At 34.3% G+C, this 16,981-nt stretch overlaps 1 protein-coding gene across 1 annotated transcript in view; it reads left to right on the top strand.

The window, feature by feature from the left end:
* Positions 1-16,981, top strand: part of LOC136026819 (protein son of sevenless-like) — a 104,213-nt gene that overhangs the window by 46,681 nt on the left and 40,551 nt on the right. The window contains exons 8-9 of the mRNA XM_065703521.1: positions 12,211-12,423; positions 14,590-14,726. Of these exons, the coding sequence (XP_065559593.1) occupies positions 12,211-12,423; positions 14,590-14,726 (350 nt within the window). The remainder of the gene's footprint in view (positions 1-12,210; positions 12,424-14,589; positions 14,727-16,981) is intronic.

Below are 16,981 nucleotides of genomic sequence, written 5' to 3'. Positions count from 1 at the left end.
TTGTAACAATCACGTATCATCTAGTTGGCCTGAGACCCGGCTAAAGGTGAGCCACCGTGACTGAGTTACCGAAGCTACTGGAGTTGGATCTTGGTGAGAATTGTTGATTTGATTTAAGGCACTCAAAGAGTTTGACGTTTGAAATTCGATCAAGTATGTAATTCTAGCAATGGGGTGGATAAATTTAGTTTCAAATGCGGCGATTTGACATTCGTCATCTACCTTCAACATCCTGTCTTAAGCCGTAGAGGCAAATCCTTGCTTGCCAAATGGATGTAAGGGCTTTGAAACTGCAACTCGCAAGAGCGAGTCGTCTTTTTATATCTTTTGAGTGGTTGTTGTTGCTGGTTAGTTGATCGCCAAGGTAAGGGAACTCTTCAACTTACTGAATACACTCTCAGTTAAGGTTCAGGTCTGTCTTAATTGTATCCTATGTAGCACAGCCTTGGTTTTGGATGCATTTAGGAAAATTCCAAAAGAGCTGGTCGCTTCGAGGACTTCTTTAGCCATGGCTCGTAGGTCCTCAAGTGTTTCAGCCATTTTGTCGACGTTGTTGGCATAAGCTGGCAGGTCTGTCAGGAAACCCCTTGTATGTGTGCTGCAAGTTGTTTCCGTCAGGGATAAAAATGCTTCGAGGAAGAAGTTAAACAGCTCTGGGGACAGGAAACATAATAATGTAATTTTGTCGGTTAACAAAGATTTTTATCGTTACTTTTTGTTCTTCAAACAAAAATCATTACATCGGCAATGATGTTAGAGGAGTCAGTGATCAGTTTATAGATATACTGTTTAGAAAAGTGATGAGTATTTAAGAGAAGATCCACTATTTGAGCAGACAAGTTTGGCGGGCTGGGGGTCTTTGTGGAGACGTGTGCCGAAGCGGGTGGGTCTCTTGGTTATATTCGTGGGCAATTTCAGTCGTAGATATTCAGTAAATTTTGAAGGTCATCAATAATTAGTTCTCATTTTGAATCTTAAATTATCTTTCACATAAGAAAGGTAAATTTTAATCTGATAGATAAAGTAAATTTGTGTAAAGCTAAAATCTTGTTTAAAGTTTCTTTTCTGTGTTCTGATTTTTTTTAAAAACTAATGTTTGTAAAAAGGCTGCTTGGTGGATAATTTAACAAAAAATGCAAGGTCAAGATGTTATTGTTGCCTATACTGCCTGATTTATTAGAGTTTGTATTATCTAATGTTTGTGTGAAATTGAATGATGTGTATTAAAGGGGATAGTGAGGATTTCTACCAGAATTGGTAGAAATAGTTGTCACAACTCAACATATACTAAGAATTCACCTAAAACTCCCTTCGCCATCCCAAACTCCTTAAGGGCTAACCAAAAGTGGAAAAATATAAGTCACTTTTATTCGCCAGATTTGCCAGACCAAAAAAAAACTTAGCTCAACACCAACTAATACTTATCATTAACTCATTATCAACTTAAATTGCTAGGAAAATGTATATAAACAAAACAAGTGAATTCGCCGCTTTCGCGGGCTAGTGGGAGGCCGACCAACCAGAGTCAAGGGATTGAATGGGCCAATATTACCCTTATTATCAATTCATTAGCCTTAAGAATCACGCTCTGCTCTCGTAGAATGATTAATGCAAAGTTGAGTTATTTTTACTATTAGATTCAAAAGAATATCAATGCCTTTCAAGTCGAGTGAACACAATTTATATACAGGAGACAAAGGACATTTATGTGATAGCTAGGACCAGGGGCCCAACAACATGTTATATAAGCAGCATGTCCGAGCTCACATAGGATGCAATTTTAGCCTGATAATGGCCAGGCTAATTAATATCGAGGCCAATTAGACTTTTCAATTTATGAAAAAAGGAGTTTTTATTTTTTGTGGACACTTTTCTCATCTTCAAAAGCTTCGTGGTTAATAGCTTCATATTTCTAAAAAGAAGCATCTGTTCTAACATTACAACAGAGAAAACAGGAACTACTTATGAAAAATTCAGTGTTTAAAAATCTTTTCGTTCGTTTTATCGGCTTAAAATTTTACACGGGAGAACCAATCAGAAAGAATTCCTATGAATACCCGTGGTTGTAATCAAGGTAATTAGGCACCAAAATGAATTTTTACCATATCTATTAATCTTTTCGTTGAAATGATTTGATCGGATGAAAAGAAAAACATGGGTGAAAACGATGGGTTTTATAAGCATTTTCAAAGCTGTTTCAGATCATAGCGTTAAACTAAATTTTGTCTATATTTGGCAGTATAAAAATAGGCCTTTGTCAGACTTTCAATTATGTCGGAAGCATAACTGAAATTATGTTGGAAAGCTAAGGAGTCAAGCTTCCCTTCGAAGCTCCTGCTTAAAAGGGGAAAATTCACTATCTCCTGAAAGTTCAAAGAGCTCGTTCTCTTTGCTGAATGTTTAGTTCATGCACGCTATTGCTCAAGAGATTTCTGTGGCTCGTAGAACTTATTCTGTTCACCAAAACAAAAATATTTATTCCAAAGGATTCCATCCTTTAGAAAAATGTGAAAATATCCGAGATTCAACTTGAAAACTAAAGATATGAATATGTGTATATTTTCCAATTGCCAGGAAAGGCAATTGGAGACCATGGAATTAAATGGGGAGGAAGAACGCTCCTGGACTTAGATTATGCTGATGATTTAAGCATATTAGATGAAAGTGTGAGCAAAATGAATGAATTTTTAGAGGTTTTACGAGTTCAGGGTGCTAAAATAGGCTTGAAAATTAATGTTAAGAAGACTAAGTCACTAAGGTTAGGAATAAGTGAAGATGAACAGGTGACCTTAGGTAACGAAAAGATTGATCAGGTTGGGAGCTTCAGTTACCTTGGTAGTATTATTAGTAAAGATGGTGGGAGCAGTGAAGGTGTTAAAAGTAGAATAGCTAAAGCTCAGGGTGTTTTTTCACAGTTAAAAAAAGTTTGGAAGAATAGAAAGATAAGCCTACAAACCAAGATTAGAATATTGGAAGCTACAGTGATGACAGTGGTCAAATATGGCTCTGAAGCATGGACACTCCGAAAAGCAGATGAAAATTTACTAGATGTTTTCCAGAGAATTGCCTACGGATTGTTCTGGGTACCCGGCTGACTGACCGTATTTCAAACAGTAGGTTGTACGAAAAGTGTGGTTCAATCCCGCTTTCTGGGGCTATAATGAAAGAAAGGTTGAGATGGCTAGGCCACGTTCTACGGATGAAGGATGACAGATTACCGAAGATTGTCCTTTTCGGCCAACCGTCTGGGGCTACACGGAAAGCAGGTCGTCCTTGTCTGGGTTGGGAGGATGTCATAAATAAGGATTTAAAGGAAATGGGAACTTCCTGGGAGGGTGTAAAGAGGGAGGCTTTAAATAGATTAGGTTGGAGGAGGAGCGTGCGTAGCTGTGTTGGCCTCAGGCGGCTTGGTGCTGCAGTGAGTTATTAGTAGTAGTAGTAGTAGTAGTATATTTTACTACATCACATCCAGTGGTACCAACTAGGGAAAGGGCTGTCACCTCTAGATTTCGAAAAATAACTTTTTAGGGGTATTTCCATTGAAAATGCCCTTTTCTTTTTTTTCACTGGAAAAGAGTTTTCTCCTCCCCCTAGATATTCAAAAAAATATTATGCTCCTCTACCCCTCTTAGTCTTTGTGAAGTGACTGCAAGTGATGTCACCTCTATGGACTCCAAATTTTTTTTTTCATATATATATATATATATATATATATATATATATATATATATATATATATATATATTATGTTATAAACATTTAGGGAGTCCATAGAGGTGGCATCACTTGCGTCACTTCACAAAGACTAAAAGGAGTAGAGAAGCAAAATAATTTTTTGTATATTTAGGGGGAGGAGAAAACTTTTTTCCAGTGAAAATAACGAAAATGGCATTTTCAATGGAAATACCCCTAAAAAGTTATTTTTCGAAACCTAGAGGTGACAGCCCTTTCCCTAGTTGGTACCACTGGATGTGATGTAGTAAAATATACACATATTCATATCTTTAGTTTTCAAGTTGAATCTCGGATATTTTCATATTTTTCTAAAGGATGGAATCCTTTGGAATAGACGTTTTGTTTTGGTGAACAGAATAAGTTCTACGAGCCACAGGAATCTCTTGAGCAATAGCGTGCGTGAACTAAACATTCAGCAAAGAGAACGAGCTCTTTGAACTTTCAGGAGATAGTGAATTTTCCCCTTTTAAGCAGGAACTTCGAAGGGAAGCTTGACTCCTTAGCTTTCCAACATAATTTCAGTTATGCTTCCGACATAATTGAAAGTCTGACAAAGGCCTATTTTTATACTGCCAAATATAGACAAAATTTAGTTTAACGCTATGATCTGAAACAGCTTTGAAAATGCTTATAAAACCCTTCGTTTTCACCCATGTTTTTCTTTTCATCCGATCAAATCATTTCAACGAAAAGATTAATAGATATGGTAAAAATTCCTTTTGGTGCCTAATTACCTTGATTACAACCACGGGTATTCATAGGAATTCTATCTGATTGGTTCTCCCGTGTAAAATTTTAAGCCGATAAAACGAACGAAAAGATTTTTAATCACTGAATTTTTCATAAGTAGTTCCTGTTTTCTCTGTTGTAATGTTAGAACAGATGCTTCTTTTTAGAAATATGAAGCTATTAACCACGAAAAGTTATTTTTCGTATTTATAACTAAAAAGTTATTTTTCGAAATCTAGAGGTGACATCCCTTTCCCTAGTTGGTGCCACTGGATGTAAAAACAATTTAATGGAACTGTATATCGCAAAAGGGAAAAAGAAGCATTTTCAAAACAGCACCTATGTAAGATGTGAACTAAAAATCGTAAAATTCTTTTAAATTTTGTGCACTTCACCTTCTTTTGGGATTTATTTTTCAAACAGTTCGTAGTAACGCACTGTAGTAAGGAGCGACCCGGCTCAACAGGAACCAAAACTCTAAAAAACGGAATTTAAATACCAATTGTTAAATCAAAAGAATCACATTTTAATGCTGATATTAAATATATAAGTTTCGTCAAAAGTTACGAGCCTGAGAAAATTTGTCTTATTTTAGAAAATAGGCGGAGACACATTCTAAAAGCCATAGAATCTTAACGAAAATCACGCCATTAGATTTAGCGTCAGAGAACCCTACTGTAAAAGTTTCAAGCTCCTATCTCGAAAAATGTGGAATTCTGTATTTTTTTGCCAGAAGACAGATCACGGATGCGTGTTTATTTTAATTTTTTTTTCCCGGGGTTGATCGTATCGACCCAGTGGTCCTAGGATGTTGTGAGAGGGCTCATTTTAACTGAAATTAAAAGTTCTAGTGCCCTTTTTAATTGACCAAAAAACTGGAGGGCACCTAGGCCCCCTCCCACGCACATTTCCCCCCAAAATCACTAGATCAAAATTTTGTGATAGCCATTCTGTTTTGCTTAGTCAAAGACTTAATAACTATATCTTTGGGGACGACTTAATCCGCCACAGTCCCTGGGGGAGGGGCTGCAATTTACAAACTTTGATCATTGTCTACATACAGTAATGGTTATTATTAAGTGCACAGACGTTTTCAGGGGGACTTTTTCGGGATGGGATGGGAGTGGGTCGGGGAGGGGGTTACGTGGGAGGATCTTTCCATAGAGGAATTTATCATGAGGGAAGAGAATTTCCATGAAGGGGGTGCAGGATTTTCCGGCATTATTAAAAAAATAAATGAGAAAATAAATTGAATTTTTTTCATCTGGAAGTAATGAGTAGCATTAAAATTTAAAATGAACATAAAATATTACATATATAAGGGGGTTCGTCTCCTCCACTATACCTTGCTCTTTGCGCTAAAGTATTTTCAGTAATTTAAACTATTTATTCTACGGCCTTTGTGATTCAGGGGTCATTCTTAAAGATTTGGGGTAAAATTCAACCTTTAGTATAAAGAGCGAGGTATTGACGAAGGGGAAAACCCCTCATATATACGTAATAAAAATACACAAATATAGAAGTTCGTTACGTAAGTTAATTCGTAAGGTACGTATGTTTATTACTAACAAAAACGTTCGTACAAAAAATAAAAAAGTCTTGTTGCATTTTTAAGTAATCAAAAATTTCAGGGCAACTAGGCCTCCTCCCCCACCCCGTTTTTATCAAAATCACCCGATCAAAACTATGAGAAAGCCGTTTAGCAAAATTAATATGCAAAATTCGTTTTAATTGTTCATGTACGGTGAGCCAAAATCAAAACATGCATTAATTCAAAAACGTTTAGAAATTAAATTTAAAAAAAAAACAAGTTTTTTTTTTACTGCAAGTAAGGAGCGACATTAAAACTTAAAACGAACAGAAATTACTCTGCATATGAAAGGGTTGTCTCCCCCACAACGCTTCGCTCTTTACGCTAACGTTTTTTGTATGGTTTTAAAAAGTAGAGTTGTGACAAAGAGTCACACTCTAACGTAAAGAGCGAGGTGTTGCGGAGGGGAAAACCCTTTCATATACGGAGTAATTTATGTCCGTTTTAAGTTTAAATTCCGCTCCTTACTTACTGTTAAAAAAAAAACTTGTTTTTTTTTATTTTATAGTAGGAAAAGTTCATAGTAGTCTATTGAATAATTTTCATTTATATAATTCGCGCTAAATTTCTAGTAGCTCTAGACCTTCTCGAAATCGAACGGTTTTGAAAAGGATACTCAAGTATGCTTTTCAAATATTTCGAATAATCCTCCCATAGTCTCACATTATATAGTATATAGATAAAACAAGGTGCAAATAACATTATACCCAACACAAGTTGCATTGCACTTAGTAAAACAAGTCCATAAACATTTAAAAATTGCAAACTTAGAGTTCTTAGCAGGAACCTGCTACATAGAATATACATAAATATAATGATTGAAGATACGACATTTTCTTTTGCGGCAACAAGACGTGGTATCGGGTGTCTTGGGTCAAAGGAACATTGACTTATGATATTATAGCTAAGACGCTTTGCTTTTGGAGTTTTCTTTACTTTATATAATGCAATCGCATTAAGTAAAACTATGGCCAAAATGTAAGTAAAACCGTATAATAAAATAAAAATTTGTGACAATCCGCTATATTCTATAACTTTAACCCGGCGAACAAGTCTATATATCGTTGACTTTGGTTTGGGTATGTAAAGGTGAGCAGTTACAAGGATCGAAGTAATTAGAAGAAAGCAACTTGTGAAATATCCAACAAGCTCTTCGTTACACCGTTGCAACCATTGGTAATGGCAGATGTACATGAAGCGGTATACCGCCATCGCGAATGAAAGGAATATAGTGACTCCATTGTAAATCCTTGGAGCCCATTCAATTGTTACACCATAATACACAGAGTAGTGTTCTTGGTCTAGGATTAGCCAGGCTATCATCGATGGGAGAATTATGATTGTGCTTATTAAACTGATGATCACTTGTGCGTGCATAATACGGTTAACTATTGTTGAGTTGTATCTGATGCAGCTGAATTTGGCGAGGAAAAATATGTTGGTAATCAGGCTAAATATAAAGATGACCAAGTAAACCAGTGCAAGAAGACAGAACCAAAGCTTAGGGCAGTAGTATTCAGCTTTCATTGTTCTAAAAAGAAGAAGAAATTTTAGTCCTTTGGAAACCTATATAAAACATTTTTGCTGATATACAACATATATTTGCTTAAGATTTTGTGACTATTTTTGGGCTGAATTTCTTAGATCACTGCCTTTGAAGACCACTCCTTGGAAGGGCAAGGGGGCAACGAGCATCCGCCCGTGAAGTTAGGAATACAAGAAAGAGTCAAATTTTGTAACATTGAAAAAACATAAGATATTTTTCGAGTGATTTTTTTTAGTTGTTGTTCCTTGTGCCCCCCCCCCCCCCAAAAAAAAGCAAAATCCTGTGGGTGTCACTTTGGTCAGGGCCTTACTTACCAATGCCAGTCTCTTGCCTCTAACAGAGGAGTGACAGAAAAAAGAGCTGAATATTTGTTCTTATGTAAGCTATTTGACGAAATTGCAAAGCTTTGGTCTATTTAAAAAAAAAAAAAAAGGATGGCAATGGAAAGTAAATTTAACTTTTTAGGCAGGGTATAAGCAGTTTTAATTATTTTTTTTTATTTCATTTTCATTTCAAAGTTTAGACTTTCCTGGTAAATCTCGCCCTTACAAATACTCTTGAGGCTCAAAATTCAAGAAAAAATCATTCGAAATTAGTCCCAAGAAGCAAAAACCAAAATTTACATAGTAAATCCATGAGGCCGAAAATCTGTTCGATGGTTTTAGCGAATTTTAATTGGGCTCTTCAGTGTTATTTTTCAGTTCCAGAATATGTAGTATCTACATTTTCAGACGAAAATAACTGAATCCGTTAAAGTGATATGTCTGTATCAACTGGTGAGTAAGGATAGATGGACCACAATAGGAATATCACAAGAAAGTTTAAAGAGCTTGAAATGTTTGATTTAACCATGTTCAATGAAATAACTATGTTGCTTTTTTTTTCAACATATTTTATCCTTTTTTTATTATCTTTTTTTTTGTTTATCAAAAAGATAGCTTTCGACAGGGAAAACTAATTTACGGACATGAAAATCTGAAAACAGATTTTCGCTTATGTTTTTTTATTTTTTCGCTTGTATTTTCAGCGATTTACATTTTTATATAAATATATAAAATATTTATTTTTTAATTTAAAGTATAAGAACACTTAAAATTTTAGACATGATTTTTATATAATTTTTATTATAATCTTCAGACTTGGCAAGTATCGCTTGAACAAAATTGAACTGTTATTGAGTCAAAAATTAAGAGTTTCTAATAGACCGTTCGAAGCTGAATTTTTTAATGGACCACAGAGAAGCTTGCATGTACTGAAAATTGCGTATTATGAAATGTGAAAATTAGAGCTATCGACAAGCTCGGATAGCTCTGAAACTAAGAACATCGTGCTGCTAATTTCAACGTCATGGTTGTTTTTTTTTCGTCAGTAAAAAACAAAATATTGAGAATACATTCATTCCCGGGAAAAAACTTGCAATTGTAGAGAAAAGTGTCGATATTCAACTGCTTTTTCAATGTATATGGTTAAAGTGTTCGAGAGGAGCGGGAAGGGACTTTTTTTTTGTAAATGGATGTTTCCAAAGTTATAATTTTGGTAAGCCTATGCTGTTTTGTCTCATTATTGGGGAATCGAGCTGAAAATTTCTGGGAAAGTACTGTTCGAGGGGGGGGGAGAACGGGCCACCTTGACTTTCGCGTCTCTGAAGGTGGGATCAAAAAGATTTCTGATTCTCAAAAAATTGTATCCACTACGTATTTTCTTCTGTATGCATTTTTTCCGGTGGGCTTTGCTGCTAGTAAGCTGTAAAAACGGTTAAACCTTTAAATCTTGTTTATGAACAAATAATAGGAATATAGTTCGGATATTTTGGTTTTAAATCTGGAAATCTTTACCAGCGAAAAAATCATTAATCGGCTTCTGAATATCGAATCGAATCTTTTCTTCGGACGGTATTGAAACTTTCATGAAACAAAATATGATTTTTTGTATTAATTCTAGTGTATTAATTCTCTTAGAATAAAGAAAGAAATAGCTGTATACACACGAGTTAATGACTCGAAATTGACGCGTCCGGATTTCCATTCGATATGCAAAAAAAAATAACTACTGCTAGTGCTGATAACTCATCACAGCACCAAGACGCCCTAGCCCAATAGAGGCGCGCACTTCCTCCTCCCCCTCAATCTATTCTGAATTTCACTCTTACTCTCTCCCATGAAATTTCTATTTCCCTAAGATGCTTTTCATAAGAAATCTTGCCGTTCCATTCAAAGACAGGTTTTTGCAACGTGCTGCTTCATTTATTTGGGCATGAAGGCATTCAGTCAAGGGAATATGATGGTAGATCCTAGAGGCAACTTCAGCAGTGTCTGAGCCACAGTATTGTGACCGAAGTGTGGTTGATCATAATCATGGAGGCGAGCATAAAGTCACCTTCTTTACATGCCTTCGTAAGAGAAAGAGCAGCCCTTATTGCAAAATATTATCCAAAACTTTCTGAAAAGTATGTCAGGCAAGTTAAAAGAAAAAACTATTCCACGTACAGACAAATGGTCCGCGTAGCGCAAGTACCGATTGATCCAACCTTTCCTGTATTTCCCCCCCAGATTTCTCCAGGTATCCATTTCTAGCTGGGTCGGCGACTGGGGTACCCATTTGGAGCTGAGTTGCGGGCATGGTACCGATAGGAAAGGAACAATATTACCTATAATGTTCTCGTCAATATTTTTTTTTGCATTATATTTTGCTTTATAGCATGTTGCTGACTTACCAAAACCCTGTTTAAAATTTGACTTATATTCCCTTTTGATTAAAAGAAAATAAATGACTTTCAGATTATGCTTTCTGTTTGGAGACGTTCGCTGTTTGTTTATCACTTCATTGTTTTCAGGATAAATCTTACCGACAAAGTTTTTTTTATGTAGACTAACTAACTTTTTCGCATGTTGACCAGTAGTCTGCGCGGTGCAGGTTCTGATCTCCCGATTCCCTGTTTCCAGCCGGGAGTGCTAATGATATGCAGCTTTATGGAACATGGTCGTCTTTTGTGCAGACGTAACTTGCTTTTAAGTTCTCAAGCACTAAACGGAGATCATACTCGAATGAGAACACTTTTTTGAATTGTTTGAATAGGACAACTGATCAGCAATGCTAGAATCACTGTCTGATTTTGAAAGAAATCTAACAAATTTCTTGGAGTTTAGGCGCTAGTTAAACCTTTCGTGCGACATAATATTGGTTTACTTTAATACTGTATGCATCCCCGTCCCCTTTTATAAAGTATTAAATTAACATGAAATAAACTTTCTTACTTTTGTTCCTAAGGTATCTCCTCTGAAACTTAGCCTTTATTCCATAACGTCCTTCTTAAATACTTTTTACGTCAGGTCATCAGGTGTTCGTATCACACGGTTTGTCAAACATCATCTCTTACACCTGTTTAGAGGTGTCACGGTTATACAGGATTTATTACGATTCAGTAAACCAAATCAACTCGTTTAAAGTAATGCACAAGAGATAAAAACCGGCCCATATCAATAGTAACGGAAATTCCAAAAAACCTTCAAATGACTTGGAGAAGTCGAATAAATACTGAAAAAGTGCTATTTACGCTAATTGCAAATAGGTAAAAAAAAATGGAGCCGCCAATCAAAGGTTATACTGTAAAAAAATTTGTATAATGTTTTAAAAGGAAGAAAATATCCGAGATAAGGGGTTTAATCTTATTGATAATTAGCACCATCAAATTCTTCATGTTTGCGAACCTGCGGGTATATATAGCCTGTTTGTGTAAAAACGTGGAACTTCTTATTTTCACTGGGGTTAATAATTATGAATGCACGATAATTCGCCGTTGTTATTAGCCTTTTTTTTCGCCAGTCGTAGAATATCGGTAGATGGCTCGTTCGATTGAAAACTTGAAATCACAGTGTCCTTTTTAAAAAGCAGAGTGTTAATTGAGTCCTTTTTTTCTGAGGTAGCTAATCGATTTAAAACGGTCAAATACCTAGTTAGTTAACCTACCAGCTTCAAAGGTTGCACTGTTCCTCCTTACACACCTGTCTCAGCCTGATATGACATAGAAATGAACCAGGGAAAGATCATTCGTTATTTTCATCTGGGGAAACAAGGAACTTACTAAAATTTCTGGTGATAATATTGTCTACACCGAAAGATATCATATATTCATTATAGGCCGCTACCTCATAAGTAGTTAAACCGCTACCACGTCTAATGATCTTAATTTTCATATTTCAAAAATAATTATGGAATTCTTTTTGGTAAGTTTATTCTTAAAATTACGATCGACAGGGCTATGTATGTTTAAAATTTGATGCTTTTGATTTACATTAACCTGCTTCGCCTGCTAACATTGTTGGTATTACTGGGTAAACAGTCTTATGATAACCGTTCATTTTATAGGGGCACATGTGTCCCAACCGTGTCGCATTATGGCGTCCCTTTTTAATAGTTGTTTTGCAGGTTGAGAAACCTTTCGATTAACGCGTCTTACACTGGGAAGTGCACAAGAACTCAGATTGAACGGGATATCTAAAAAATTGGGATATCTAATCGGTAATTCAGTTTGTCTATTCGATAAACAATTTCGTTCAGCCATTTGTCTCTTCGGCCAAAAACAAATGTATGATTTTTTATGTATTTATAGGGTGCTGAGTTTGATGTATACGAGCGTTATGCAAGAGATGTTTTTTCCCCCAATTGTCGTGAGATTCTCAACAATCTTTTATCTAAACGAGAAGTATTTCAGCACAAGTTACAAACTGCTGGTCATGGATTCAAGGAAGCTGTGAAGTATTATATGCCAAAACTACTTTTAGGCCCTGTTTACCATGCATTGCAGTACTTCGATCAAATGAAAGTAATTTGTTTACTTAGCTAGTTGAGTAAAGAACGATCTTTCTCAGTTTCTCCCTCCCTCCCTCTCTCTTCGTTTCTCTATCTTTCTCTCCTTCACTCTCTCTTTCCCTCTCTTTCTCTCTCTTCCTCTTATCTCCCTCTCTTTCCCTCTTTCGCTGTCTTTCGCTTCTTCTTTATCGCCACGTCTCGCCTTTCCTTGTTATGATTATCTTCTTTATTAAAAACAGTTTTTGCTTCAAGGTTTAAAAAAATATAAATATATTTTATATAGATATAATTCATAAAAACACATCTATAGAAATATTGAATAGAGGACAAAAACAATAGGAAAATATAAAACTTCTGGTCTTTTGGCTAAATTCCTGGTTGAAGCGTCTTTAAAATCAAGACAGCCCCCTCCCCCTTCCTGTGATTTAGGATTCATAGCTTGCAAAGTGTAAACTACCACTCACACGGGACTGGGGATTGTTTTATTTTCAAAGCGATCATGTTTGTGGACTATCTTTCCTTCCTTTTATATAGTTATAGAAGTAGAACTTAGAAGTAGAGATAGTTCTAAGAGATGGCTACACTTGGTTTTCTTTGTGAAAAAAAAGAAGAAAAAAAAGGTAAAACCAGCTATTTTTCATAAGGAAAAGGTAATTAAGTTTTGAGGCTTTAAATTATAGTGAATAAAATTATTCAATACAGAAATGACAATTATTACGTTAATTTTGGTAAAATAATAATTTTTGCTCTGGTTTCTATTTTGCAAAATATTAAGGTCTTTATTTTATATTAAAATATACATACTAGTATAACATTTAATTTTATACCGCTCAGTATTCCACACAAGATTTTTAGTTCTCATCAGTGCATTAAGTAACTAACTATATAAAAGAAGTTAAAATTATTCCATACTAATTTTTAAAGAAAGACGATACAATTTTCTTGCGTTTGCGTTATCACAAAACTGTAATGTATGATAATCTACCGTTTCAAATTCTACGATTGAGTGCAAGTATTGCTTTACCATTAGTGAATACTAGCGGCAAACGATATTGAGGTTGATGAGTGTTAAAGATTAAATGTAGCTGATAACAAGTGTTGAGACCCTATATCAACTGTAGGAATGAAAATTCGCTAACACGGGTGCGTTGAATCTCTGTGTTGATAGTTTTTTTTTACATTTAATATTTTGGGTATTTGAAAAAATAAACAAAAATAAAACGATGCCTAGTTTTATACTATTCCTTCATCCTTGGTTATTGAAGGTAAAGAAAGTATAGAAAGGTAGAAGGGTAGAAGAAAGGTAGAAAAAATAAACAAAAAAAAACGATGCCTAGTTTTATACTATTCCTTCATCCTTGGTTATTGAAGGTAAAGAAAGTATAGAAAGGTAGAAGGGTAGAAGAAAGGTAGAAAAAATAAACAAAAAAAAACGATGCCTAGTTTTATACTATTCCTTCATCCTTGGTTATTGAAGGTAAAGAAAGTATAGAAAGGTAGAAGGGCTGCGAAAGATAGATTGATAGAAAGAAATTTAGAGGGGTTGCTAAGATTCCTCCAAGTGAAGCAGGAAAATATGGTTTTTCAAGTGTTAAATAATACAAAATATTTAGTTTATCTGTTTTTTATTGTTTTTAATGAGTTACTCCATATATTATAGTATCGTATAATATGGGTAAAAATAAATAATAAGAATAAATAAAGCTTGTGTTCGTGTTTTTCTCCATCACCGTCTTATTAAGTTTTTTTTTTCAATCGTGATTTATTCTCTTTTGTTTCTCACTCTATTTTTGATTTATTATTGTTTTTATTTGTTGCTGTAAAATTACCGGTTTTTTTTTTTTTTTTTTTTTTACTCCACGCATTATACAATTCTATGGTTTGGATGAAAAATAAAAAATAATTAATTAATATATTTATAATGTTAATAGTTGTTAACGATTGAGTATGGCTAGGCAAAGTATCACGAACAAAGGGAATCTAAACTTTATAGGAGGGGGTAAATAGTGAAGATAAAGAAAGTTTAGTAGGTAATCCCAGGTAATATGTGGTCTTTATATTTTACCCTTAAGCAACAGTCGTGATTTTAAAACTTTGCCATAATAGTGACTTTGAACTTAAACTCCTATGGATGGTTCATTTTCCATAGTGAGTATAAAAAAGGACTGATTTGTTTCAGATTCTTCATCGCTTGTCCCCTCTTGAGGAAGACAAGGAAAGTTTGGAACAAGTCGAAGGATTGCTAAGACCTCTCCAAGTGGAGCTGGAAAAAATGGTTTCTTCACATTCCGCCAATGTACCTAAACGGAAACCAAGGTAACTACCACTTCTTTTGTTTTCCCTTCGGTCTAATCTCCACGGATCTTTTACATTGATTTCAGTTAATTATTTAATTTATATATTGGAAACCCGATGAACCACAATACTAAGAAAAAAGGGGAAGTACTGGAATAACAAATAGACTTAAAATAATATCTATGTTACAACAATAAAGACATATTTAAAAGATTGGACAATTTCACCGCTCAAATACTTCAAAGGTGACATTGCGGTGTTTCTCTATTGATCACTATTCTAAATCACAGATAGAAAAAATGTGATCATCGACATATAACGGACGAGAAAAAAAAGAAGCGAACAGGACAGAAGCAGATATTCCGGCAAGGACCTCCGCCGATCCGTCTTCAGTGTTAAAAAAAAAGAAGAAAGTAGAAAAATTAATCTTTCGAAGTAAGCCCAAACAAAGGACAAGAAATACTGAAACTAACAGACCAAATACCAAGCCAGAATAAATAAAACATCATTAACCAATTAGATTGGGCAAGAATTCTTCCCTTAGCGTTTTACTTAGCTTGCTTACTGACCTGATTTTTATTAAAATCAACGTCGTGTATAGCCAATGTGGTCTTAGAACATATTTCAACATGGTATTTCTTTAAAAAGAATGCAATTCTCTAGAAAAAGTTTCAGGTATTCGTATAGGCCTGAAAGAGTTGGAAGTCTTTCCGTATTTGGAACCCATTGCCATTAATGGAGAAGCGTAATGACAAATCGAGAGTGCAATTTTGGAAAACTGACAAGCTAATTTTGTATAACTCAGACGAAGGCTAGAAACATTATCCTTGATTTTTACAGATGCGCTTTGAATTAGAAGTGCACGTGTTTTAGTGATGTTTCTATTAATCGTTACGTATGCTGTTAAAAGTTTATAATAAATATTACAAAATATAGATTGAGATAAATTTTAAAAAGAAAAATTTGGCCAATATTATCCAGGAAAGTTTGGTGAGTAGAAAATTAAGACCATTTCTCTCCAAGTTGGTCCTATTCTATTTCTCAAAAATTTAGCCGAAAAGCTCAGAATAAGCATTGGAATGTAAATAGTTTTGTACTATTTTGTCCTTAATAATTTTGTACCTTGATCTAAGGGCAAATTCTAAAAGCTTTGACTTGAAAATTTGGTTTCCAGACGAAGTGGGCAAAATGATAAGAAGTTATAACAATTTATATCGAATCTGATTTATCTCTTTACTATTTTGGTTTTGAAATAGCATATATTGTACTATATATACTATAGCTTGAAATGCTTTGTTGGTTTTTAATTATACCTGAGATGTAGTTATTCTTTGCATCTACTTATTCGTAGCATAAAAACATAGGTAAGTATATATCTAAAGTTGCGTGGAAGGCTCCTGAAATGACTTGCTCTTGTATCTTTTTTTACGATAACAATTTTCCCTTATTGAAGTGTTTCAAAGTCAATCTAATTAATTAGTTGTAACTGAACAGCTCTTTGTATTTTTTTTTTATTTTTTCCCTTTTTCTAATAATTTATTACATAATCGTTGCTGTTCACTTTCAGTGAAATTAAAGGTATTCTGTTTAATATTCCCTCTCGCTTTTTTGATTTTGTAGCTTAGGTATTTTTTGCTTGTTCGCATTAAAATTCGTCTTTTTTTAGAGGATTGGCGCTTCGAATTGTTATTGTATAGTCATTTAATGTCAGTGAAATTTGGAGACATTTGATTCATATTCGTACTCATTTTTTTGTTATTGTAACTTTCGATTTTTGATTAAAAATCAAGTTTTTTTTTGTAATTCATATGCTCTTAGTACTTTCTTTATACAAATGTTAATATGTTTCCAAGGTTGAAAATGTTTCAACATTTATCTGATAAATTATGAGGTGGTGACATACTCGTAGCTTCCATTTATTTACATTCAGTGAAACTAGAGTTATTTTATTTAATATTCCCGCTCAAGTTTTTAACTTCTTAAATTTGTCTTTTTGATTTGTTTTATTTTTACTGAAACTAGTACTTCTAACTATCGTTATCTAGTTTTTTTACTTTCAATTTAACTGAGATATTTAACTCGTTATTCGTACTATTCTCTTCAATATTACAACTTTCTTCTTTTATTTTTTATGGTTTCCTGCTTTTTTTGTAAATAGTAGTACATTTCCAAGGTTGAAAATATTTCAACGTCTACCTGATTAACTATGATATGCAGACATACTCGTAGCTTCCATGAATTAGTTGCTCTTTTGATTTTCTTATTATTATTTTTTT

The sequence above is a fragment of the Artemia franciscana genome, chromosome 5 (assembly GCF_032884065.1).
Source record: "Artemia franciscana chromosome 5, ASM3288406v1, whole genome shotgun sequence".
Taxonomy (NCBI): domain Eukaryota; kingdom Metazoa; phylum Arthropoda; class Branchiopoda; order Anostraca; family Artemiidae; genus Artemia; species Artemia franciscana.
This window is presented reverse-complemented; position numbering and strand designations above follow the sequence as displayed.